Source organism: Mycena indigotica (assembly GCF_014461135.1).
Source record: "Mycena indigotica strain 171206Taipei chromosome Unknown Mind.scaff0001, whole genome shotgun sequence".
NCBI classification, from domain to species: Eukaryota; Fungi; Basidiomycota; class Agaricomycetes; order Agaricales; family Mycenaceae; genus Mycena; species Mycena indigotica.
Genome location: NW_023503000.1, coordinates 2528312 through 2551623, shown reverse-complemented (window position 1 = coordinate 2551623; position 23312 = coordinate 2528312). Strand labels below are relative to the sequence as shown.

The window sequence follows — 23312 nt, the reverse complement described above, 5'->3', positions numbered from 1 at the left end:
CGGTGGGAGAACTTCTCCGAGGGGCGAGTCGTCCTGATGTCAGAGGCATCCAGCCAAACACGGTCGCCAACCTTAAACTCCGGAGACAGAGTGCGTCTCCGGTCGTAGTAGCGCTTGTACTCCTCTTTGGCCTTAGTGAGCGCGGCCTTGGCTCGGCAACACCAGTGGCAATCCGGTCGGGAACTCGTTCACGGACTCCATAGCGGAACGGACTCCGGGTTCGAAGCCCATGCGGGAGTCGTCCCGTGTCCGTCATGAAGGGGACTTGTTGCGTGGAGGAGTGAACGTGGTTGTTGTAGGCGAACTCCGCGGCCGGAATCAGCTCATCCCAGTCGTCCTGCTGATAGTTGGTAAAGATCCGCAGGTACTGCTCCAGCTCCTGGTTGACGCGCTCTGTTTGACCGTCTGTCTGCGGGTGGTACGCGGTGGACGTGGCAGGCTTGATGCCGATTAAACGCCAGAGTTCTCGGGTGAAGTCCGCGATGAACTGCGAGCCGCGGTCGGAGACGTACTTCTCCGGAGTCCCGTGATGGCGCCAGACATTCCGGTAGTAGAGGCGAGCCGCCCCTACTGCGTCGACCGTGGTGTGACACTCCGAGAAGTGGGCACGCTTCCCAAGGGTGTCGACGACGACCATGATCGCGTCGTACCCATGGGCCTCCGGAAGCTCGACGATGAAGTCGACGGAGACGGTATGCCAACGCTCTGGGGGCGTTTCCGTCGGGTGCAGCTCTCCGTGGGGCAGTCTCCGGAGTGCTTTGGTGCGACAGCACAAGTCACAGGTCGCGACGTACCGGCCAATATGGCGAGACATCTGAGGCCACCAGTAGTTCCGGGAGACCAACTCCAAGGTCTTGAAGCGACCCGCGTGTCCGGCAACTCGAGTGTCGTGGCAGAGCTCGATGATGCGTCTCCGGAGGTCCTTATCCTTAGGTACGACAATCTTCCCACGAAAGTGAAGAAGACCACCGGAGACAGCCCACTCGTCGGAGCGAGGAGCGGGGGGCCTCGAGCTTGACCTTGGACCTTTAGGAGTTGCCGGGCCGCTAGTGCGACGGGCTCCTCCAGGTCAGGCTCACCGGAGAGGGCATCGCGGATGTCGCGAAGGAGTTCAGAACCAGGGCCGGAAACGGAAACGCCTTGAGAGCGCGGACATGGAAGAGTTCGGGCCGCAGAAGGACGACGTCGGAGTTGTCGGAATCGATTCCGTGGTCTGGTCTCCGAGAGAGGGCGTCAGGTCGGCCCATGTCGCGGCCGGGCTTGTGGTGCAGCGTGAAGTCGAACCGGGAGAGGTAGAGGGACCAGCGGGCCTGTCTCCGGTTGAGGTGCTGCGTCTTCCTGAAGTACTCCAGATTCTTATGGTCAGTCCAAATCTCGACGGGATGCGCGGCGCCCTCGAGGAAGTGTCTATACTCCTCGAGTGCGGGATGATCGCGAGCATCTCCTTGTCGTGGATTTCGTAGTTGCGCTGGACATCATTTAAGCTTTTGGAATAGAATGCTACAGGGTGCCACTTCCCGTCCGGGGCGGATTGTGAAAGAACCGCCCCCGTCGCATAATCAGAGCTGTCCGCCTCAAGTCGGAAAGGCCGTGCGTCGTCCGGAATCGCCAGGACCGGTTCCGAGGTGACTGCGTCCTTGATCGCTTGGAACGCGGAGGCCTCCGGTCGCCCCAAGTCCACTGCTGGTCCTTCTTGGTGAGCACGAAGAGAGGGCGCGAGGGTCGAGAAGTCCCGAATGAACCTGCGGTAGAAATTAGCGAACCCAAGGAACTGCTGAATGTCCTTCTTGTTTTCCGGAGTCGGCCAAGCGGAGACGCCTGCGACTTTGACGGGGTCCATTTCGACGTGGTTGTGGGAGATGATGACTCCGAGGTACTCGATTGACGATTTTTCAAAGTCGCACTTCTCCGCTCGGAGGTACAACTTGTGCTCCGGAGTCGCCGCAAGACCTCCTGGACAATCTGCCGGTGTTTCCGGAGGTCGGAATGGGCGATCAGGATGTCGTCAAGGTAGATCATGACGTCTCCGGAGAGGATGAGGTCCTGGAAAATGTCATTCATCATCGTTTGGAACGTCGCGGGAGAGTTTGTCAGGCCGAAATACATCACCAAGGGCTCGAACAGGCCTCGGTTAGTCCGGAAAGCCGCTTTCCACTCGTCACCTTCCTTGATCCGCAGTACATATAGCTGCATCTATGCAAAAGATGTGGGTACCATCCCAAGGGGATAATGCAAAAGATGTTGTGACAGATGTATTTCATGAATTTCTCACTGGAATCAAGAGATATGACTAATATAAAAATACATATAGGAAGATAAATCACCTTTTCTTTGGGCCGAATATTCGTAATATTATATTTGGGACTTATAAGCCCAGGGACCAAAAAATTAATAATCGATTAAGTAAGGTTGATGTAGCAAGATGCAGTTATCAAAAGCTCTGATGGCAATCAAAAATCGTTCCACATTGATCAACATACCTATATGCCATTGATCCCATCACTGACACCTTGATATAGCAGCCACAAACAAGAAAACAGTGTTATTTAATTTAATTTCCAAGCAGTTGCCCTCATCTTTTGCATTACCCCCCTAGGATGCTACCCACATCTTTTGCATAGATGCAGCCATATGAGCTGTGATCCGGACGTTGTTGAAGCCCCAACGGACGTCGAGTTTGGTGAAGTAACGAGCGCCTTTGAGCCGGTTGATGAGGTCGTTGATCAGCGGAAGGGGGTACCGGTTTTTGACAGTCATCGCATTGAGAGCACGGTAGTCCTGGACGAAGCGGAGTCCGCCGTCCTTCTTCTTGACGAAGAAGACCGGAGACGCCATCGGAGACTTGGAGGGGCGAATCCGGCCCGTCGAAAGCCCTTCCTCGATAAACGCGTCGCGAGCTCGCGTTGCTCGAGGGGCGAGATGGGGTACACCTTGCAGTTGGTGGGCTTAGCGTCGGGGACGAGTTCAATGGCGTGGTCCCAGGCTCTCCGTTCCGGTAGCGTGTCGAAGGACTCCTTGTTGAAGACGTCCCTGAAACTCCTTAGCCCAGTCCGGGATCTCGGAGGGCGCAGGGGCGGAGTTCCTGGCGAAGGCTTCGGCCAGGCGCTGTGAGACAGTACTGCCAGCGCGTATCTCCTCCGAGGGGCGGAACGAGGTGTAGAAGATGCGGTCACCATCTTCAAGCTGACCATCGTCTTCATCATCGTCGGAGTCCGGCATCAGATCAGGCAGGGCGGAGTCGTCACCGGAGACGGAATCGTCTCCGTCGTCAGGCCCAGAGAGGTCCATGGTGCAGACCGAGGGGAACGGGCCGGAGCGGAGTCGCTTCTGGAGCAGCCGGAGTCGCCGTAGCTCAGTCCGTTCAACGCGTTCTTCCTCGCGGCAAGTGGAGCAACCGCGGGGGCACCGTGTCATCTTGACCTCCTTGGTTTCCCAATTGATTTCCGGGTTATGCTTCCGCAGCCAGGAGTACCCCAGAATAAGGTCTTGTTTACCAAGATGAGTGACGGCGAAGTTGAACACGCTCGGAATGGCCTTTGTAGCGTAAGACCAAGTCCGCGATCTGGTTGATGGAGCCGGCGTCGTTCGGAGTGCCATCAACGTTAAAGACCGGAATCGGTTGCGCCAGGGTGCGGACCGGAATGCCATTCCGAGCGACATAGTTCGTGTCGATAAAGTCGGAGGTGGCACCACAGTCAACCAGGCCAGAGAGCGAGAGCTTAAGCGCTGGTAGTGGACTCTAGCTCCAACGGGAGGTGGAGGGAGTTCACTCCAGGGGAAGCAGCGACAGTGTACTGCTTGGGCAGTTTCTTTTCCCAGGCAGTGAGGCGGCGAAGGACGATGACCGGAGTCGCGGGCGAAGTCGGAGACGGAGTCGAAACGGGGCGGGGGGAGGGTTGTCTTTCGTTTCAGGCTCGTTGTAGGGCAAAGGAATTGATTCGTCATACAAACAAGCAAAACGATTTACGGACGCGAACGAGGGCACACCAGTCACTCGTCGCGGGGACAAAATCCTCTCCGGCCATCGACTCCGACTGTTTCCGGCAGCGCAGCTGTGTCCGAGTAGCGGGCGATCAACTCCGCTAACATCTCGTCACCGAGTTGTTGGATCACCTCGTCGAGGATGTCCATTGAGCGGACGTCCGCGGGAGAGGGGCAATCCCGGCGAGATGGTTTGGGTCGCCGCACCTGAAGCAGGCGCGACGAGGGGCACCCCGAGCCCTAGTGCGATCCAACTCCATGGGGACGGGAGCTGGAGGCGCCGGAGCGGGGGCGCGGGCCACGGGTGGCACGACCGGAGCCACCGGGCGGAAAGGGGCCGGAGCCGGGATGCGGTTGACCGGAAACGGAGTCCGAATCAAACCGCCAGGCGTCTTGGGGGCGGCTGACTTGATCAGCTTGGCCCGGACCAGGGCCTCGTATTGACGGAAGGCCCGGGTGCGCCAGCTAAGGTAGTCCCGGAGGTCCGGGGGGTCGTTCGAGGACGTGATTCCGTTGTTGATCAGGGGGTCAAGTCCGTGGCGGAACTTGGTCACCTTGACCAACGCGTCTTCGAATCCGGCGAGGTCCATCAGGTCCTCGAAGTCGTCGGTGTACTGGTAGACATCCTTTGTGCCCAGTACATATAGCTGCATCTATGCAAAAGATGTGGGTACCATCCCAAGGGGGTAATGCAAAAGATGTTATGACAGATGTATTTCATGAATTTCTCACTGGAATCAAGAGATATGACTAATATAAAAATACATATAGGAAGATAAATCACCTTTTCTTTGGGCCGAATATTCGTAATATTATATTTGGGACCTATAAGCCCAGGGACCAAAAAATTAATAATCAATTAAGTAAGGTTGATGTAGCAAGATGCAGTCATCAAAAGCTCTGATGGCAATCAAAAATCGTTCCACATTGATCAACATACCTGGCTGCCATTGATCCCATCACTGATACCTTGATATAGCAGCCACAAACAAGAAAACAGTGTTATTTAATTTAATTTCCAAGCAGTTGCCCTCATCTTTTGCATTACCCCCCTAGGATGCTACCCACATCTTTTGCATAGATGCAGCCATATGAGCTGTTGTGCCCATGTGATAGGCGGAAGTCTCCAGTTTGGAGAGAGCATGATCTTGCTCATTCTCCTCGACGAACCGGAGTCGGAACTCGGAAACGAACGAGCCCCAGGACGGAAACGGAAACGGGGCTTTGCTTCCGTGGCGCTCCGCCCATTGCTGAGCGGGTCCTTCTGCCATAAACGACATGGCATAGCGGACGGCCTTTTTCCTCGCCGCCTCTCCGTTGACCACGAAGGCCTCAGGGGCAAGGCGGGCGTAGGTGCGGACCGCATAGAGAAACGCGGCGGCCGCGTTTCCGATCGCCGTTGAAGGTGAACGGAGGGTTTGGTCGCAAGACCAATTTTGAGGCGAGGTTGATGTCGCCAAAGAGGGCCTCGGAATCGCCCTGAACCGAGGTCGGAGTCGGAATCGACGTCTCCGGGGGTGGTGTTGTTTGGGGTCCGCCAGCAGTATTAGCGGCGGCAGCGGCAGCGGAAGCCTGGGTGGTGAGAAGAGTAAGGGCCTCAGTTAGGCGGTCGATTTTCGCCTCGAGTGCATCCAGCCGAGTGTCAGCGTCAGGAGTAGCTCCGGAAGGCATGACAGGTGCGGGGATGACAGGAGTGACAGAGGAGGAGGGGACAAGTGGTAGGGGGGTGACGAGGGCGGAACGGACTCGTATTCCGAGCCTGAGTCAGCGCCGAACCTAGCAATCTTGTCCGGTTGATCCCGTATAGAGTTTCTTCTGCTGTAAGGGCAACCCCGGAGGCCTGAGATCAAGGTCCTAGCAGGGGAGGATCCAAAGAGTGAATAGAAGTAAGCAAATACAAGTGAGGCTGACCTAGCAGGGGAGGATCCAAAGAGAAGAAACTCTAAGGGTCCGCCTGCTAGGTAGCGGAACTATATACTGCGCTCTTGACGCGCCAAGGTTGATCGTTGCTCCGTGCAGTATGCCTGCGCCATGTCGCAGGCCAGGTCCCAGGGGGATCGCCAGGCGGGGGCGGCGATGCGCCTGACGGAGGCGGTGATGCGATCACCGGAGTCGGAGCCGGAGTCGGACCGGAATCGGAGTCGTCTCCGAGGGGCCGAAAGGGAGGTTCCCCTGACACGAGCGTGGTAGTGGAGAGCAGTTTGTGTATTCACACGGGAAATTCAAAAATTTCTTTTCCCTTTTAAACATGTATTGAATGTACATATTTAGATACATGTTTCCTCAACCAAGAAATATGATATATTAATTATTTCATAAATGACTCTTCTTTATCAAGCTTTCTGTAAGAACAAAAAGAATGTCTTTCACAGGGATGGAAAAGTTATTGAAAAGCTAACCTTTCCATATGGCTTTGAATACCCCTTTCTGTGTACTATAAAGAATATATTTTCACTCATTTCAAAAATATGTGGTTTATATTCCTCTTTATTTGTGGTATAAAAGATGATATTTCTGCCATTTTTAGAAAGGTCTTCTTTATATGCACCTTTGTTAGCAGATAGAAAGAACATCTTTCAAGACAAAGAGAAAGGTGTGCTTTTTGATCGCATGAAAGGGGTAAGGAAACATCATCTTTCTGACTTTTTCAGAAAGATGCTCTTTGTTCTTGTATGAAAGGGGAAACAAATGATGTCCTTTCTGCCAAAGATATAAAGATGTTATTTTCATTGACATGAAAACATGAATATAAATAGCTTCTTTGTGAAAAAAAAAAAAACATTTCCTTTCTACGACAAAGAAATAGGTATACAAATCTGTATTGAAAAGATGAACTTTCAATTGACATTTCAGTTTTTCCTGAAACAGGTCCTTTCCATACAAGGGAAATATCTTTGAAAAGCAACTATTTATGCTAATTCAGATATATGATCTTTCTTCCCTATAGAAAGAAGAATTAAAATGTTTACATTAAATTCATCTTTTAATGGGAAAAGAAAGTTTTGAATTTTCCCTGTGATTACTTGTATTTGTATCCTTTCTTGTGCTTCAAATCATTCAAATATCTCTTGTTCTTTTCTTTATCAGAGAGTCGGGGACCGCCGCTAACGATTCCACTATCGCCGCTTGGCCAAAACACTGCTCATACTTATGACAACTTTGAGATCTAAGATCGCTTGTTCGACGTTCGTTCACACAAGTCGAATAAGTTTCTTGAGCCATGGAACGTGAATGAGAACCGGGTGCTTTGACTGGTTGCACACTAGATCTTTATCGACGAAGGACGGCTCTTGTTTATGGAGATTGGATGAGTGGCAGCCAACTTGAACACAGGAAAAAGTCATTGTGGGTAGCTTGGATTTGAAGAGGCCATGTTCAGCTAATTAGAACCAGTGAGCAATGTTGGTGGTGAAAAGCAACTTGCAAATTGATCGACACCGTCACGCGTCATCGACAATTTTGCCAGACGCGTTCACCCATGCCTCCACGACGCGATGCGGAATACATGGAGGTTGACTCAGACTCAGACGGAGATATGGAAGACGGTAGGAAAGGAAAGGGGAAAGCCAAACGAAAAGACAAAGGAAAAGGCAAGGCTACGGACGTGAGTTTCAAGGGCATGTAAGAAATTGCATGGTCGTCCAAACATCACAGGCGGCGTATACTTGGGAAGCGGCGTACACTCGATCCTGGGACACTGTCCAGGAAGATGAAGCTGGCAGTTTGCAAGCTGCTGTTGAAGACTGGATGGCCAGAGGTCGGCGTCGACGGTGGGCTATTTTCTTGTACTTCCAGCTTAGCTGAACATTCAACAGGCTACTAGCGCCAGCAGCTCCCGTAAGACGTACTATAATCCGCCACTTGGTCATTCTTCTCGACTTGTCGGCCTCGATGCTTGACAGAGACATGCGACCAACTCGATTCGATCTTAGTCTACAATACGCCCGCGAATTCATTGTGGAATGGTTTGATCAGAATCCCTTGGGACAGATAGGTGTGGTCGGTATGCGGTCCGGGATTGGTGAGCGTGTGGGTGAACTTTCAGGTGCACAGCTTCGCATATTGAGCCAGAAATGAAGCGCTGAAGTTTTGTAGGTAACCCCCAGGACGTGTTGAAGGCGATTGCCGACCGACATCGGCTTGAGCCCGCTGGAGAGCCTAGCCTGCAAAATGCTATTGAGCTGGCGAAGAGCAGTATGAGGTATCTTTATTTTGACTATGAAGCGCGGGCGCTAATAGTTGCCAATTGCCAGCCATCTACCGACACATTCTTCCCGCGAAATTGTCATCATCTTCGGCTCCCTTACTACTTGCGACCCTGGCAATATTCATGATACTCTCGACGCATGTGTGACTGGCAAAATCCGTATTTCTGTTGTTGCACTGGCGGCTGAAATGAAGATTTGTCGGGAGCTGTGCGACAAGACTGGTGGTAAGATTTTCGTGGGGTTGAACGTCTGTGTGCTCATTAGAGTAGGTCAGTTTGGCGTCGCCATGAATGAAGGACACTTTAAAGATTTATTATTCGAACTCATCCCCCCACCAGCTCAACGTGCTATGGGAGCACGGACCGGGACAACAAATCCTGCAGCAGACCTAATGATGATGGGCTTTCCGACTCGTCTTCCTGATGCCTCCCCTCCAAGCCTTTGCGTTTGCCATTCAGAACTTCGAAGCGAAGGCTTTCTTTGCCCTAGATGTCTCTCCAAAGTTTGCGATGTGCCAACGGACTGCGACATCTGCGATTTGATGATCGTCAGCTCACCTCATCTTGCCCGTAGCTATCATCACCTCTTCCCAGTCAAGCCATATAAAGCCGTGTATGTTTTTCTGACTTGGATAGCTTTCTTGCCGCTGAAACAAAGTCTGGTAGTTTGACGATGGCTGAGGCTTCAAAATCGATGGGCTGTGATGGGTGTGCTCGACCCTTCCCCACCACTGCTACACCGGCGAGTGGCGAAGGAATGAGTCCAATAGGAAGATATAGATGTTCCGACTGTTCTGGAGAGTTTTGCTCAGATTGCGATGTGTTTGTGCACGATGTAGTTCATTGTTGTCCAGGCTGCTAAATGCCCACGTGATTATTATGTAACGCTCACCCACTTTGCTTCTTCAAGTTGACGCGCTATCATGCCTCCGAAGAAAGTGGTGAAGAAAGGTCCTGCCCAGGGATCTATCCTCTCCTTTTTCTCCAAAAATCCCCCGAAACTTACCTCGACACCACAACCAGCTCCAGCAGTGGTCCACAACGCGTCACCCTCGTCAGACGCGTCGATACCTGACAGTATTTCTTCGCGAGTTTCGCGTGGTTCTACCTCCAAACATTTCAAACGCAAAGCCAGGCCAGATTCTGACTCGGAACCTGAGCCAAATGAATTGGTTGCATATGTGCCCATGAGACACTCTCCCAGCTGTTCCCGAGCTATTCTAACCTCCAGCCCCACACAATCCGACAAAGAAAACATGGTAGCAAACGACATCCCCACCAGACCTATGCCACTTCGCAAGAAGGCCCGCACCGCTTCTCCGTGTCCTTCTCCCCGACCTCCTCCTTTCGAAAGCGACGAAATACCTGTGCCTAGTAGCCAGTCCGACGAAGACGAATTGATGCCCATTGCCTCAGCTCTGAAAAACGAACAGTCGCGTCCATCCACTCCACTCCAACCCCATACGCCATCAAGAACAGGTTCGATGTTGTCTGAGCCCCAAACTCCAGTGGCACTCTCCCCCGGGAAAAAGACGGCCCAAATCATCGCAGAAATCAAAGCCAGGGTACAGGCTAATGCAGCCGCCGAGGAAACTGATGACGAGGAAGACCAACCACTGCGCGAACTGAGAGAGCTCTCAGACAGTAGTGACGACGAAGAGCTAGGAGAAGTCAATTCACGGTAAGTGAAGGCCTTAGGATATCACCATGTGGAGTTGAACACTTTTCAGCACCGTCCTCAACGCTGGTCCGTCAACTGCCTCCCCGATAGCACCCCGCTATAGTCTTCGTGATCGAAACGCGAAGCGTGTGGCGTCTAGCTCTCGCAAAACTCCCACGCCTCCACCCCCTCCTAAAAAAGTCGACCCATTCGCTGCGTTGTTGAAGGAGAAGCGAAATGCGGAACGACTGGGGACAGACAACCAAGCTTTCCTTCGTGCGGAAGAAATTGTCCGTGTTGGAAGTCCACTTACCGATATGGCTGACGACGACGAAAACTGGGCCGACGAAGCTGCTGCTTTGGCCGCAGTCAAAGCTTTTGCTGACTCAAGCGACGGGTTTGACGAAGGAGCTGTCGATTTGAGTATCAACTATCAAGACCAACGAAGACTTCTGGGAGACAAGGCCGGAAAGGAGGTCGCACAAATTCTCGGCAATGACCGCGCTCGGCGAGAAGCTGCGAAAGGGAAGCAACGGGTTATCGGTGTTCCCCTATGGGAGAGCAGCGATGAAAGCATGGAAGTCGACTCTGTTTCCTTCTCATTGTGGCGGGAGGATATTAATGCGTCGCCTGTCCTCAACCTTTTGCGTTCCTGCTTCGAAAGCGCTGGTTAGCACGATTCATCTCAACTGTCATCGTTATCTGAATCGCCTTAGATCATTATTATCGTGCCTCTATGCTCTTAAATTCAGGCGTACTCGGCCGCATGAACCTCAATCACTCTTCGGATGTAGTTTCCTGTTTGCTTCAACATGGTACGGCTCCGTCCTCTATACTCCACGTTGCAATATTCTGACTGCTTCTTAGCTTTGTCATCCAGTCCATTAGGGCCAGCCGCGTTCAATGCACTCTCAAGTATATGGAATCATCCGTCGACTTCAGCATCAACTGTTCCCTTTGACACTGTGCTCCTCGCATTACATCGTGTTGGCGCCAAGCCTGAGGTTTTTGCTGCAATGGGCTGGGAAACTACAAATTTGTGCAAGAGGGATAACGCCGCATTGGCCCAACGCAACGAAATTCTGTTTCGTCTCGTTCGACTTGTCAACCTTTCCGCACAGTATGTCTAAATCCTCCCAATACCTCCCGGTTAATTTATGTCTCAGGTCAACATTGCCTCCGTCAGAGGATATTCCTGATGTAGCTTCAGTGCTGTTGGTCGTAGCAATGGACCCCAGCATACGATTCGAGCTCCGAAGGGACATTATGGTTGTCATTGGCCTGCTCTGCCGCCGTTTAGGTCCTGAGGACACGATACCACCATCGGAGGCTGTCCTTGGCCGCAAAATACTAGGTTTCGCCGCCACGTTACAGTCTCACAATCAATCGCATTTGCTTGCGTTGGTTGCAGATGGCAGTGAACGGGGTCGCCGCATAGCCCGTTGGGTGTCTCACGCATTGCTAACCTCTACTCTCGAGGTATTCTTTTTGTCAATGTGCAAGCCAGCTCTAACTTTGTTGCAGCCTGAGTATAGTGGCCTACCACCCCTGACGGCCATCTACGGGATTCTCTTTGGCGAGCGAAAGAGCATCTTCCAGCTCAACGATGAGACCGATTACGTTGAACTGGTCACTCAAGTTTCACTTCTTGCTCATGCTTTGTCCAATGTCGACGGCTATGTGAAACAAGAGATGCAAGAAGCACCTCCCAGCCCGAGCAAGGTGAACGGCGACAAGCCTGAAACGATACTTTCCCGGATACGACTTGTTATTGAAACAATTCACGGTAGTATAAGTACGTCACCTCTTGGCTGAACTTCAAGTTGCAACTTGTGCTCATATACTTGACAGTTGACACTCGTGCTGCTCGTTTAGACCGTTCTCGTGCAAAAGCAGCGCTAAAGCAGTTGTCGATGCGCATCCACTACCAACATGAGGTGGCCCTCAGATCGGCCAGAGGTGCAAGGATGGGCCGTCCTGGCATCAAACACTATTTTGCGAAAAATTCTTGATTCTACAGTAATAGTACCAACATACACAGTCTACATATTCGCTGTTTATAGCTTAGTCTACACTACTTATCAGTCGTTCAAATCCAATTCAATGTCCCATGGGGGCGATTCAGGTCGTGTTTGTCCCTCAACACCATCATTTTCGATGTCCCAGACTGGACTTGATTCGCGCTGCTTGCCTTTACCCTTCTGGGACATCATATCGAGCGTTGTTGTCGCGTGGTTGCGAAGTGGTTTCTCGAAGGCATTTTTTATGTTGCGCACTTTGACCTGGCCAAAGCCTGGCATGTCCTGCAGCTGGTCAGACGTCGCACGTGCGATATTCGCGAAGCTCTGAAGTTGTCAGTGGGTGTTTCAGAAAGGAGAGACGAGAGGAACCAACTCCAAAGGAAGTCCGGAGTGTTTCGACATCGGTTTTATTTACTCTGCTGATGCTCGTGAGAGCAGAGCGGAGGACCGAATCGTAGTCTTTGTCGACACGCTCTTTGATCATGTCGGGGGGCTTATGCTCGAACTGCTTGAATGTGGCGATATAGTGGCCAGCTTCTTCGACACTGAAAATATATGAAGACAATGCTGCGAAGAAGAGGCAGCATACGAGAAGGCGACGAGAATAGTGATGTTGTTGATTAAACACATCTAGTCCACGCCTCAGAGTCATGAATCCGAGTGTTCATTGAATACTTGCCTTTGTGAGCTCTTTGATGGCTTCCCGGTGCTCTGTCTATAGGACGTTGGGTCCACAGTTACCATAGCTCATTCTTGACTCACGACGTCAGAAACGACCAGTAGGATGCGCAAAGTATATGAACTTCTCAGTTTTTCAATCCGAGTGTGGATGTATTCAGGATGAAGACGGTGGTATTTGAGGCTTTTTTCCGATAAGCGCGGCTTTTGTCAAGCCTCCAGGACCCTTACCTCAAGAAAAGCACGCCCGTTGTCTTCCCGACCTGGAAGTCGCACACGACATCGCCAAACTCCTTGTTCACGTTGCGGATCGCGTCGAGGACGGGGTTTGTCCGCTGGAGTGGGTTGACGATTATGCTGTTACCACTGGGGATGACCACTGGCGGCGCAGGCGGCATTGGTCCCGAAACGCGATGCGTCACGGTGTGACTCCCGCCCACACTTTGTCAGCCAACCGTCATGTTCCGACTTGCTCGAGCATCACGCTTACCTCTGCGGCGCTACATCCAAACCCAGGCCTCCTCCTCCTCCAGGCCCAGTGGGTCTTCTGCAGGATATCTTCTCGGGGCTGGCATCGTTGCTGGGGTTGCATACGGCGAATACAACGACAGTGAACACTCAAATCAGCCCACCAACCGGAAGGGTATGCACATACGTATTGCTCCCGAGTTATCTTGCTTGTTTGACTCTGGGAATGTAGAGCAACCAGACTTCGAAACGTTTGTCCGCCAACGGCTGGTCGAGACACGGCGAACGCAAGTCAAGCCAAATACTTCTTCTTCTGCTTCGACTGCCACAGCAGAGCATGATGCGTCAGAAAACAGCGGCGCGTTCAATCCGGAGACGGGAGAAATTAACTGGGATTGCCCATGTTTAGGCGGAATGGCCGACGGGCCATGCGGGGAGGAATTCCGTGCTGCATTCTCGTGCTTCATCTACTCTGAAGTCGAGCCAAAAGGGATGGACTGTGTGGAGAAGTTCCAGGGTATGCAAACTTGTTTCCGAGCCCATCCTGAGGTCTATGCCGCTGGTGTGTTGCATTTGGGTTTCTTGATAATCCCAGCTGATTTTGTTAGAAATCGCCGATGACGAAGCTGCCGAGGCTGCCCTCGCCGCAGAACAAGAGGCAGAAAAAGCGTCCACATCTGACCCCCTTCCTCCCACCGACGTTCCTTCACCTGCTGCAACCGAGGAAGCGTCATCAAAGTACAACTTATAGACTGTCATTGACACCCACTACTCAATACATATAGCATTTATTCAAAACAGCACTAACTCGCCCCGAATCTCTTCTCAATGACCCCGTTTTGGACCTTGTACCCATTCGTGGTGAACAGCTTGGACCGCAAGAAGGGCGAAATGTCAAAGATTTCGTGGTCCTTGGCCTAGAATGCATCACGTCAGAACACAACAACAGAGCGGCCAAAGTTTGAAGGCATACCCTTGCTTCAAGCTCAGAAAGTTTGACGCTCACTAGCGTCGGCTGCTCATGTCGTTGGAGCTGGTATAACCGGGCCTTGTCTTTGACCAGTCCACCGAGTAAGAACGCAAGTAGCTCTTCATGATCCTTGCTTTGCGTCAGATATTTGCGGAAGCCCTGAAATGCGCGATCAGTAAATGTGCAAGGGCGCAATGTCCACAACATACCCTTTGAAGCGTCTTCTTGATACTCATTTTTTGCGCGTTGATGAAGCTACCGACAGCAACTTCGATTGCAAGGTCAATGTCGTCTGCCCGAACAAACTCTCGGAGAGCCATTTTCGCGCTGGCCTCTGCCATTCGAATCATGCTCTCCAGATGGCGAACAGTGATGGGGAAAGAGCCAGTCGCGAGCGATTCCCGGCGCAAGTCCGCAAACAAGTCCGCGAGCTTGTTCTGATCCAGAGCATATAGCTTGGGCTGGATCTTCTCGCGCGCGTACATAATATACTTGCGGAGCATGTCTTGCGGTATTATCTGTTCAGCTTGAGCTAAGCACGCAGGACAGAAAAGCAACTTACATCTGCGTCGAGTGTTGTCCCGACATTCATCTCATCCTTGTCCTTTTGGAAGGTCGGGTGGCTGCGAAGGTGACTCCCCACAACGAATCGCGCCAAAAGCTCGTCTGCAACGGGATCCACATTGTCCTTCACCACGCAAAGCACGTCAAAGCGAGACAAAATGGGTTCCGTCAGCTCCACGTTTTGTTGGAATGGTATGGTTGGGTTGTATCGACCGCGAATAGGATTCGCTGCAGCAATGACCGCGCACCGAGCCTGGAGTGTTGTCACAATCCCAGCCTTGGAAATGGATATTGTCTGCTGCTCCATAGCTTCGTGGATCGACGTCCGGTCCGCGTCGTTCATCTTGTCAAATTCGTCGATAAGACATGTTCCCTTGTCAGCGAGGACCAAAGCCCCGCCCTCGAGTGTCCATTCACGCGTTATCGGGTCTTTGCGTACGCTGGCAGTAAGACCGACAGCAGAGGCACCCTGTCCAGTCGCAAACACAGACCGGTGTGCAGTTTTCTCTGCATATTTGAGGAACTGCGACTTGGCTGTACCAGGGTCGCCTAGCAGAAGTACATTGATGTCGCCACGAATACGCATTTTGCGATCAATATCCTTGGGAACCCCGCCAAACAATGAAAGCGCAATCGCAGTTTTGATGTCTTCATGTCCATAGATGGACGGTGCGATCGACTTTATAATCCGTTTCCGGATTCGTTCATCGCGTGCGAGGTTTCGGATTTCTCGTTCGTCCTCGACAGTGAGGCGGAATGCGGCGAACAAGTCTTCTTTCTTGTTGACATGGTTGGCTTCGATAATCGTTGAGAAAACGGGGAAGCCGTTCTTAGCGTTGAGAGAGGCATCAAAGTTATTTCGGTAGATACCAGTAATTTCCTGCAGGGCCAATCAATATAGTCAAAAAAGCCAAGGATCGATTCGCACCACTTCCTCGCCTGGTTTGGCGCTGTCAATAAGATCCCACAACAGGATCACCTCGCGATGACGGGGTAGACGACCTGCAGGAACAGAGCCCGGAGATTCTTGCAGGGTCAACTTTTGATAATTGCGATAGACAGTCTAGGACAACAGTTTGATCGCAATCCACACAAGAGTACCTGACCCACCTGCTCAGAGTTGACCGGGAACGGTCCTTTACTTTCGCAATTGCCACAAAAGCTGATTTTTATTTCAGAGGCCTCGCGTGTTGCATCCTGGTAGAAGGGGCCGAGCGTTACTCCGCATTTGCGACAATCAAATTTAACATATTTGAGTTGAGGAAACACGCCGCTTCGACGGGTGACAACCCCAGATACGCGGACGAGTTGGTTGAGGTGGGTGCGGCGAAGGTCTCGCAGAGAGTAGGCCACCGGCAGGTCACATATACGGACATGAATTTCTTGGTGGATCCTCTTGTATTCAGGGAAGTAGACAAGAATAGCCTCCAGCGCAACCTGGTCAAAAATGTCGAGCATTGCAACCGGTGCATTGAGAAGGAAATATGCTAGGACGGATTTTGATTTGGCGAGATGAGTATAAGAAACTTCCAGGGACTCGGCTTGATCTGCAGAGGGTGTTGAAGAAAGCCTCTTGATTTACCAAAACACTCACTTTCACCCAACGTGCGAATTCGTTGCCCGTAAACGGAGGCATGATGTTCGTCAGTGTGCGTTGTTAAGAACTGGCGGAAGTGTTTTGCGATAGAGCGACGGACAAGATCACGGGCAACCCATTCTGCGATAGAGCTGTCTTTGATATCAGCCAATTGCTCGTAGGGGATTTCCTAGAAATGCTGATCAGATGGGCAGGACCGAAAGTAATCAGAAACGAACCCCTTCAATTCCTTCCATATCGTCGATGTCGCGTCGCTCGTCATACTGGCGTCGAGTACGTCTTGCCATACGACCAAGTTCTTCCTCATCTTCATCACCTCCATCCATATCATCGTCGTCAATGAATTGGCCTCGTCTCCTAGCTCCAGCACGTCGACCTCCAGCCTCTCTCCTGTCTCGACGCGCCATTCTGGCTTCGACGATCCGTCTTTCCGCCATGGTGAGTTCCTCGAGGTCCTCTTCATCGTTAATATCTCCGTCTGAGTACTGGTCTTGAAGTTCGTTTGTGGTGTAGTCGCTGGACATCGTTTAGAACGCGTCAAAGTTGACATAAAATCGCGTACTTTACCATCCCCTCTCCGAATAGATCTTCTCCTTCAGCATCGTCTTCATCGTCGTCGATATTCTGGACCGCGTCACGCTCATCTAGGCTCTCATCTGTGTCTGAAAATGGGGCAGGCGGTGACGAGGGTGGGAGGTCATCGCTTTTGGCCGCTGGTGGTGTTGCTGGTCGAGGAGGGGAAGAGCCAACATCTGGGGAGGGAGACCGTGGTCGTTTGTTTCGACGAGGTGTGGACATGGTGGGAGATTGAAAGACGCGTTAGTGGTGTGACAGGTCGCGTCTAGTCTAATTATTACAATTCTACAATTTTTAATCCTCCCGACACGACATCCACTCTAAAGGCCGATCCCTGAGGTACTGCAGTGGGTCTACAGGTTTGGGAAAACTAGGCAATGGTTCACTAAAAGGAAGAAAAAAACTAAGTGGCGAGTGAGGAAAGGTAAAATGAAACAAGACGCACTCCCGAACTTGCCAGACATCCTCACTACTTTTACCCACCCGTCGCTTGGCCCACCAAATAGCCTTACGCCGAATCCATGCATCACGCCGCTCATCCATGCCCATCCACTTCAGGCTGAGACAGAACTTGTACTCGGCCCACTTCTCTGAGCAGTCCTCCCGCAAGGTTCCATATCGGTACATTGACTTGACGAGATTTCGCATGGCTACAAATGACAATAAGTATTGGCAGGCGAGGTGAGTAGGTTACGCACTGTTACACGCAAAATACGTGTCGAGATGGTTCGTGCATGAGGGTATGTCTGCCGGCGTTGGATAGAGACGCTTGAGATACCATTCTTCCTGTCTTACGGCCGTTTTGAAGTCCACTTGGCCATCGTTCGATGAGGTCTGGTCGGAGTTCATGGAGATGATGTGTGCACGTGACGAATGGTGGCTTGGCTGAACCCTTGACTGAACCCCGAGCTTTAGCGTTCGATTCTCGGCTCCCTGCGAGCACCCCTCCATTCACTCATAGAATATGCATTAGGCCGCTGGAACTTTAGGCGACTGGGCTATTCTATAACTAGTAGGGCAATCATTGGTCTGGAAGGCAAACTTTTCATTGCTCTCTACTCAACACCACAACGTTCCAAACGCAATTGTTTCTTTAGATCATCCATATTGAACAACTCAAAACTTACAATGCTTGTTCAACTCCAACATTAGCTGCTCCCGTTCCCCGCTACTCTCTAATAACTCGGCCAGCCCTTGCTGTGTCAGGAACTGATGGTCTTCCCAGTGGAACCCGGGCACTACCACCTCCGTGATCAAACAGCCTAAAGCTTGCTTCTTCTCCTCTGTATCGGCGTTGCTTATATCCTCAGGAAGCAACCTGGACATTTTCCAGATGCCTTTCCCTACGAATAGCTGTCTGCTCTCGCTCGGACCCGCACCGATGACCTTCCTCTCTATCAACGGCGGATTTCCTGGATATATGAGACAGTACTCGGCGCGGCCGTGATGCCAAACATGATATGTCTACTGTGGTCAACGCAAGCAAGGACTTGGGTGAACCCCATACGAAGGATTTGTTCATGTGAATGGTCCCGCTGGGACTGTCGTGGTCGAGGAGATAGTAAATGGACGTTGCCAGTGATCTCGATCCGCCATCTAGTATAATTTCAATTTCACCCAACAAACAACTCGTTTGCAGACCTACCAGCAAATGGGCTACACACCTGTTCTTCGCGGCGGTCTGTTTCACGAAAGTATCCTGTGATGCATCAATTCGGATTCCACTTTGGGGAGAAGGGTCGCGAACCGCCTTCAGGGTGATGGAGTAGCCCCAGCTGCTCTACCAAAGGGCTTTGCGTTGTGCTTGCCATCATGGCCTCGCAGTCCTCCAACTAAGATGTCCTTCATATATAGCTAATCGACTGCGATCCGTGACACCAGGTTACACCTCTTATGGCAAACCAACAGTCCGTTGACATCAAGACCGTACCAACTTCATTATTGGCCGCTGACTAACGCGTTGCCCCGTTCAAGTCGCCGCAAGACAGCATCACGATTCGCGGATTCAGATTTATGTTGGATTCCCGCGTGCAAAATACTCGAAAGAACACCGCCTTATCTCCACTCGTGGGAAATCATTGAATCAGCAGTCGGCTGCATCTTCTTTTCTGTTTTTTTAACCGTCAAGGCACCACTGGCCGAACTCTATGCCGAGGACCACTGGCACGAGAAGCAAGGCGTCCCGGCTACCCCGCACGCCATAAATACTTTTCATCCATTGGGCTCTTCGTTCTCCCACGACCTCTCCGCTTCCCCACCGACCCCCTTACCATGGACGCAAGCACGCTCAAACCTGCCGAAGTCGCGGTCTATTTCGTCAAGCAAGGGATCGCCAAGCACAACGATCGCTTGCTCGCGGTCTTCTTCAAAGCTGTCAGTGGCGTCTATGATTTCTTTTGGCAATGCGGACTTAGAATTGGTTTAGGTGCTAGCTGGCGTGATGCTGAGTTTCGGGTGAGTTTGCTGCCTAGGGCAATGGTTCTCCGGCCAACTGGGATTGCCTGCGCGAAGTGGATTATTGTCAGAGGTCATTTCGGGCGGGTCGCCCGCGCTCACCCTAGCCAACCCCGGCCTGGTAAAGATACTAGGAGGATTTGTGTTCCCCGCGGGACTCGTGATGTATGACCATAACCTGTAAGACCCTCACATCTGGGCTGACAGTGGCCTAGGATTGTTTTGCAAGGGCATGAGCTCTTAACGAGTAACATGATGGTATGCAGGCTCGCACAGTGCGTCATCCATGTCCTCCAACGTGTCCAGGTCTTTCCCATGGCTCTTATCAAGCGAGCGGTGCCTTGGTGGTCGCTTCCCCTCAACTGGATAATCGGTGAAGTCCCAGCGCTAGTGTTACAGCGCTGTCTAACATGCATTCTCTAGTAACATTCGGAAACCTCGTTGGCTCGCTATTCTTCGCTGCTATTCTCGTGAAATGTATTCTGAATCGTGCTTCTTCTCGTGGCAGCATGACCTACATTTGACAGATAGTGGGATCCTCTCTGCCCCACCATACCCGGCCTATGTTACTTCTTTCGCCGTGTACGATCACCTCCAGTTACTGTCCGACTCCATTACTCATCGCGCACTCCAGTAAGAAAGCAGTCGACCCCGAATGGCACCAAGTATTCCTCCGCGGGATAGGCTGCAACTGGCTAGTCTGTGCTGCGGTCTGGGTGCGCAACCCCCATTCCCCCCCTTCTCCCGATGTCAAACAAGCGTTTTATTCAGATGGCCGCTGGAGCACGAGAGACAGTATCCAAAGTTATCGTGATTTGGATCCCTATCTGGCTATTCGTAGCATGTTCGTTCGACCACGGTGCGCCACATCTCCACACTAGCTAGAGCTAGTAGTCGCTGATGTTTTCCTCGCCAGTTGTGGCAAATATGTTCTCTGTCCCGCTCGGCATCATGTTCCACGCGCCAGAACTGACAGTCGCTGGCTACATCCGAAAGTGCGTTCATTTTTAGCCAAGATAGGCGTATATTTAGTTCTGTTTGCTAGATCCCTTATTGCATCATATCTTGGCAATATCGTCGGCGCGCTGTTTGTTGCGTTGCCAGCAACGTATTTCTATTTGGGGGACTACCAGGTCGATGGGCTACGGGAGGCGGAAGCGGGGGAAGTGCTGCAGAACCGCGACGAAAGTAGCGTGAATATGGATGAAAAGAACAAGTAGTGAATAAGAGCCAAATATGGAATGATTTGATGCAGATAAGATTAGATCTATTCCGGATTAAAGATTACATGCAAACTAAATTACACGTACAACCTGCTTTTGTGTGTGTGTGTGTTGGTTTACAATCGTCTCAATGCGTCCAGCACAGTTCTCATATCCTTACGATTCCACTCGCCCGCCCACTCCAGCTCTACCTCCTCCGTTCTGATGATCGTAGGCTGGAAAAGTGTCGCAAACGTGGACTCATAGCCGTACTCGTCAAAGGTTACTGCTGACGGCTGCCGTGTTTGTGCCAGTGGGGTACTCGACCCCGAATCATCGTCAAACCACATGTCACGCGGACTGGCGTTGTCGTTATCGAGGTGACCCTGGACCGTCACTGAGCTGGCGACCGAGTGTCGGCGCCCGTGGCCGAGGTGTGATGAATCTGATCGCGGATCAAACTCCGAGAATGGCCGTGGAGACGGCATCGCAGGCTCGACGCCCTCTTTGCGAGGGCCCAGCTGCATTAGCGCGGTGAATGAGCCCCAGCTTGCTTTCCTGCGCGCGGCAGCAGCAGCGGGGGGTAACGAATGAGAAGGCGGTAGCGGCGGTGATGACGGCCGCGAAGAAGGCAAAAAAGACGAGATGGATAATCGGCGAACGCGTTTGGCAGCAAAACTGGATGGCTCGGGTGGAAGTGAACTTGAAACTGATGGTCTCCAGTCGTCGGTTCCGAGTGTCCGTGCAAGTTTGCTTGCACCTCCTCCTCCGCCGCGTTTTGTAGTCCGTGTTTCGAGGAAATCAAAGTCATCTTCTGGGTCCAACAATTCCTCTGATGCTGATTCGTGATAGACCACCGGCACCTCAGTCGCTGCTTGGAGCCGATAAACAGGGTTATCCAGGCTCTCAATGGGCTCGACATCCATATCAACTGTACGTTGATGTCGGCCTACCAAGTTACGCGCAAACGCCAGAGAGGCAACACTGTCCACGCTATCGCGAATAGAAGATCTTGGCGGTGTTGTATCATCATCGTCATAGTGTAAGATCGACGCATCCGTGGTGGTGGCCTGCAGTCGGTAGATGGGGTTGCTGTCTGTAGCATTGTTATCCAACTCCAGATCCACATCTAGGTCCACTACTCGTTGGTGCCGCGGGAGTTTCGTCGGGGCAAAAAGCAGCGAGTCCCGTTTCGCCGGTTGCACTGAGTCTGAACTAACCCTGCGTTGATGTTGGATAGTGGCTGTTGGAGCAAAGGCAATGGAGCTAGCCACGCTACTGCGGGAATCGATCCGCGCCAAGCCAGACGGGATCTGAACCGGCAAATCGCTGGCCGAGAACTGGGAGTGATCGTCGTGATGCTTGCCTTGTGATGCTGATTTTGACAGACGACGACGGGGGAGGCCAAGCAGAGTTGGGCGTCTTCTTGGAAGGAGAGGAGCAGCAGTGGGCTCTCGGGAGGAAGGTTTTAGAGAGTCTAGAATGTTCAAAACGCGTGGCCAGGCCGGCGTTGTCGCGGTGGTTGATAAAGAGCGGCGGAGGTTACTGTTCACAGTGGGCACTTCAGAAAGCGAGAGTGAAGACGAGTTGAATGGCATCTGAGGCATAGTCGTCGCCTTTGCTGTGTGTGCTTGGTTATAAAACGCGAGAACACAGGACATAAAACACGCACCGAGTTTCCGTTTGAACTCATCCAGGTTTTCCGAGGCTACATCGGATGTCCGCTCATCGGGCGGTTCTGGCGAGTCGCTGACACGGTTGTGGCCATCGACAGAGATAGATATCCATTCCAGCTCGTGGTCGGCGAAAAACGGCTCCGTAGGAGACAAAGTGAGAGAGACAGTCGAAGAGTGACCGCGAATGTTGTTGAATGCCGAAGTGGCGTCAATATTCGAATAAAGTGGTTGAATGGGTTGGGCCTTTCGCAGCCGCGAAGAAGGTACGCGGCTGCGAGAGGTCATGGAAGGACTGGACAAGAAACTACGCGACCAAGTCCATCAACTGATACCATGCTTTTAGGAGTAAGCTTCAACTTTCACGCTTTGATCTCCACACGTCTTACAGGTTCCGGTCGTTTTTGCGGCGTTTTTGTCGTAAGCTATATTGTGTCGGAAATAGGTATTAACATTTCAGCAACGTCACATGCCTTCCCAAACGGGTAATGGCATCACATGGTCCCGCCGCCCGCCCATCACGCAATGAGTGACTGCTGAGTCACACTTGACGTTCTTCCTTTTACCCTCATCCACACCGCCAATTGCCACCCTTCCGCATCACTAGGCCCATCCAACCGGCTTCTCCCCCAAATCCCCCGTGGCATCGCGCCGCCACCCAACCTCTCCAACACGCGGCGGCGGAGTCGGCGCTTGATCTCCAGACCGCCAGTGACTCCTCAGGCTGGGGTGGGGTGGCATGGCCCATCGCGCTCCGTATGCAAAGCACCCTCGGACACCGCGCGGGCCTGGTGGCATCGCTGGCAGGGATGCAGCGCGCCTGTCACCGCTTCGGACAGTCTGCTGTTTTGGCGGGGCCGGGTCGCGGAGGACTCGGAGTCCGCAAATCAGAGGCCGGCCAAAGGAAGGGAGTCCGAGTTAGAAAGGTGTAACGTGTGTCAGTGGGCGCTGGGGAGAGGATCGTGAACCAGGAGTGGATGACTGATGGTGGGATGGCGAGCGGAGAATGCCCGGCGCTCGCGGTGTGGCCGGGCGAGTGGTTGTCGGCCGTTGAGCTGCACTGAGTTAAGCTCGCCTGTCAACCACTGTAGTCGGCATGTAATAAATATTTACAATGAATTCTAATTTCTCAGTCAACTTGCTAAGTATAATATTAATGATATGCCACCCTGTGAAGCGCATCAATCCCGACCTAAGGCGGCATCACGTGCATGAATTTCCTTTTTGGATGCTGTGCATCCGCGTGACGTTGCTGAAATTT

General features: G+C 52.1%; 7 protein-coding genes across 7 annotated transcripts; 3 read left to right on the top strand and 4 right to left on the bottom strand.

The window, feature by feature from the left end:
* Positions 1-7459: 7459 nt before the first annotated feature.
* On the top strand, positions 7460-11860 carry MIND_00074300 (VWFA domain-containing protein; the record flags this gene model as incomplete). The annotated part of the gene is made up of 14 exons (XM_037357702.1): positions 7460-7585; positions 7636-7751; positions 7797-8026; positions 8077-8182; positions 8235-8413; positions 8459-8801; positions 8855-8896; positions 9420-9869; positions 9919-10517; positions 10565-10663; positions 10716-10968; positions 11015-11327; positions 11373-11643; positions 11700-11860. The coding sequence occupies 14 exons, from the start codon at positions 7460-7462 to the stop codon at positions 11858-11860; spliced, it is 3288 nt and encodes a 1095-aa protein (XP_037225612.1).
* A 69-nt stretch (positions 11861-11929) lies between these two features.
* On the bottom strand, positions 11930-12954 carry MIND_00074200 (DNA excision repair protein ERCC-1; the record flags this gene model as incomplete). The annotated part of the gene is made up of 5 exons (XM_037357701.1): positions 12779-12954; positions 12632-12731; positions 12545-12584; positions 12243-12499; positions 11930-12193 (listed from the first exon to the last, which is right to left on the bottom strand). The coding sequence occupies exons 1-5, from the start codon at positions 12943-12945 to the stop codon at positions 11930-11932; spliced, it is 828 nt and encodes a 275-aa protein (XP_037225611.1). The 5' UTR covers positions 12946-12954.
* Positions 12955-13006: 52 nt separating this feature from the next.
* Positions 13007-13766, top strand: MIND_00074100 (CHCH domain-containing protein; the record flags this gene model as incomplete). Its single annotated transcript, XM_037357700.1, has 2 exons — positions 13007-13577; positions 13624-13766. The coding sequence occupies 2 exons, from the start codon at positions 13007-13009 to the stop codon at positions 13764-13766; spliced, it is 714 nt and encodes a 237-aa protein (XP_037225610.1).
* Positions 13767-13818: 52 nt separating this feature from the next.
* On the bottom strand, positions 13819-16944 carry MIND_00074000 (DNA helicase; the record flags this gene model as incomplete). The annotated part of the gene is made up of 9 exons (XM_037357699.1): positions 13819-13932; positions 13989-14144; positions 14195-14503; positions 14548-15429; positions 15478-15612; positions 15660-16096; positions 16144-16315; positions 16365-16662; positions 16709-16944. The coding sequence occupies 9 exons, from the start codon at positions 16942-16944 to the stop codon at positions 13819-13821; spliced, it is 2739 nt and encodes a 912-aa protein (XP_037225609.1).
* Positions 16945-17016: 72 nt separating this feature from the next.
* Positions 17017-17571, bottom strand: MIND_00073900 (uncharacterized protein; the record flags this gene model as incomplete). Its single annotated transcript, XM_037357698.1, has 2 exons — positions 17017-17372; positions 17421-17571. 2 exons carry the CDS (start codon positions 17569-17571, stop codon positions 17017-17019), a joined length of 507 nt encoding a protein of 168 aa, XP_037225608.1.
* Positions 17572-18993: 1422 nt separating this feature from the next.
* On the top strand, positions 18994-20396 carry MIND_00073800 (Formate/nitrite transporter; the record flags this gene model as incomplete). Its single annotated transcript, XM_037357697.1, has 11 exons — positions 18994-19095; positions 19148-19176; positions 19234-19341; positions 19392-19434; positions 19483-19549; positions 19600-19653; positions 19704-19758; positions 19811-19892; positions 19948-20035; positions 20093-20171; positions 20222-20396. The coding sequence occupies 11 exons, from the start codon at positions 18994-18996 to the stop codon at positions 20394-20396; spliced, it is 882 nt and encodes a 293-aa protein (XP_037225607.1).
* A 119-nt stretch (positions 20397-20515) lies between these two features.
* Positions 20516-22339, bottom strand: MIND_00073700 (uncharacterized protein; the record flags this gene model as incomplete). The annotated part of the gene is made up of 2 exons (XM_037357696.1): positions 20516-21999; positions 22051-22339. The coding sequence occupies 2 exons, from the start codon at positions 22337-22339 to the stop codon at positions 20516-20518; spliced, it is 1773 nt and encodes a 590-aa protein (XP_037225606.1).
* Between the last annotated feature and the right edge of the window lie 973 nt (positions 22340-23312).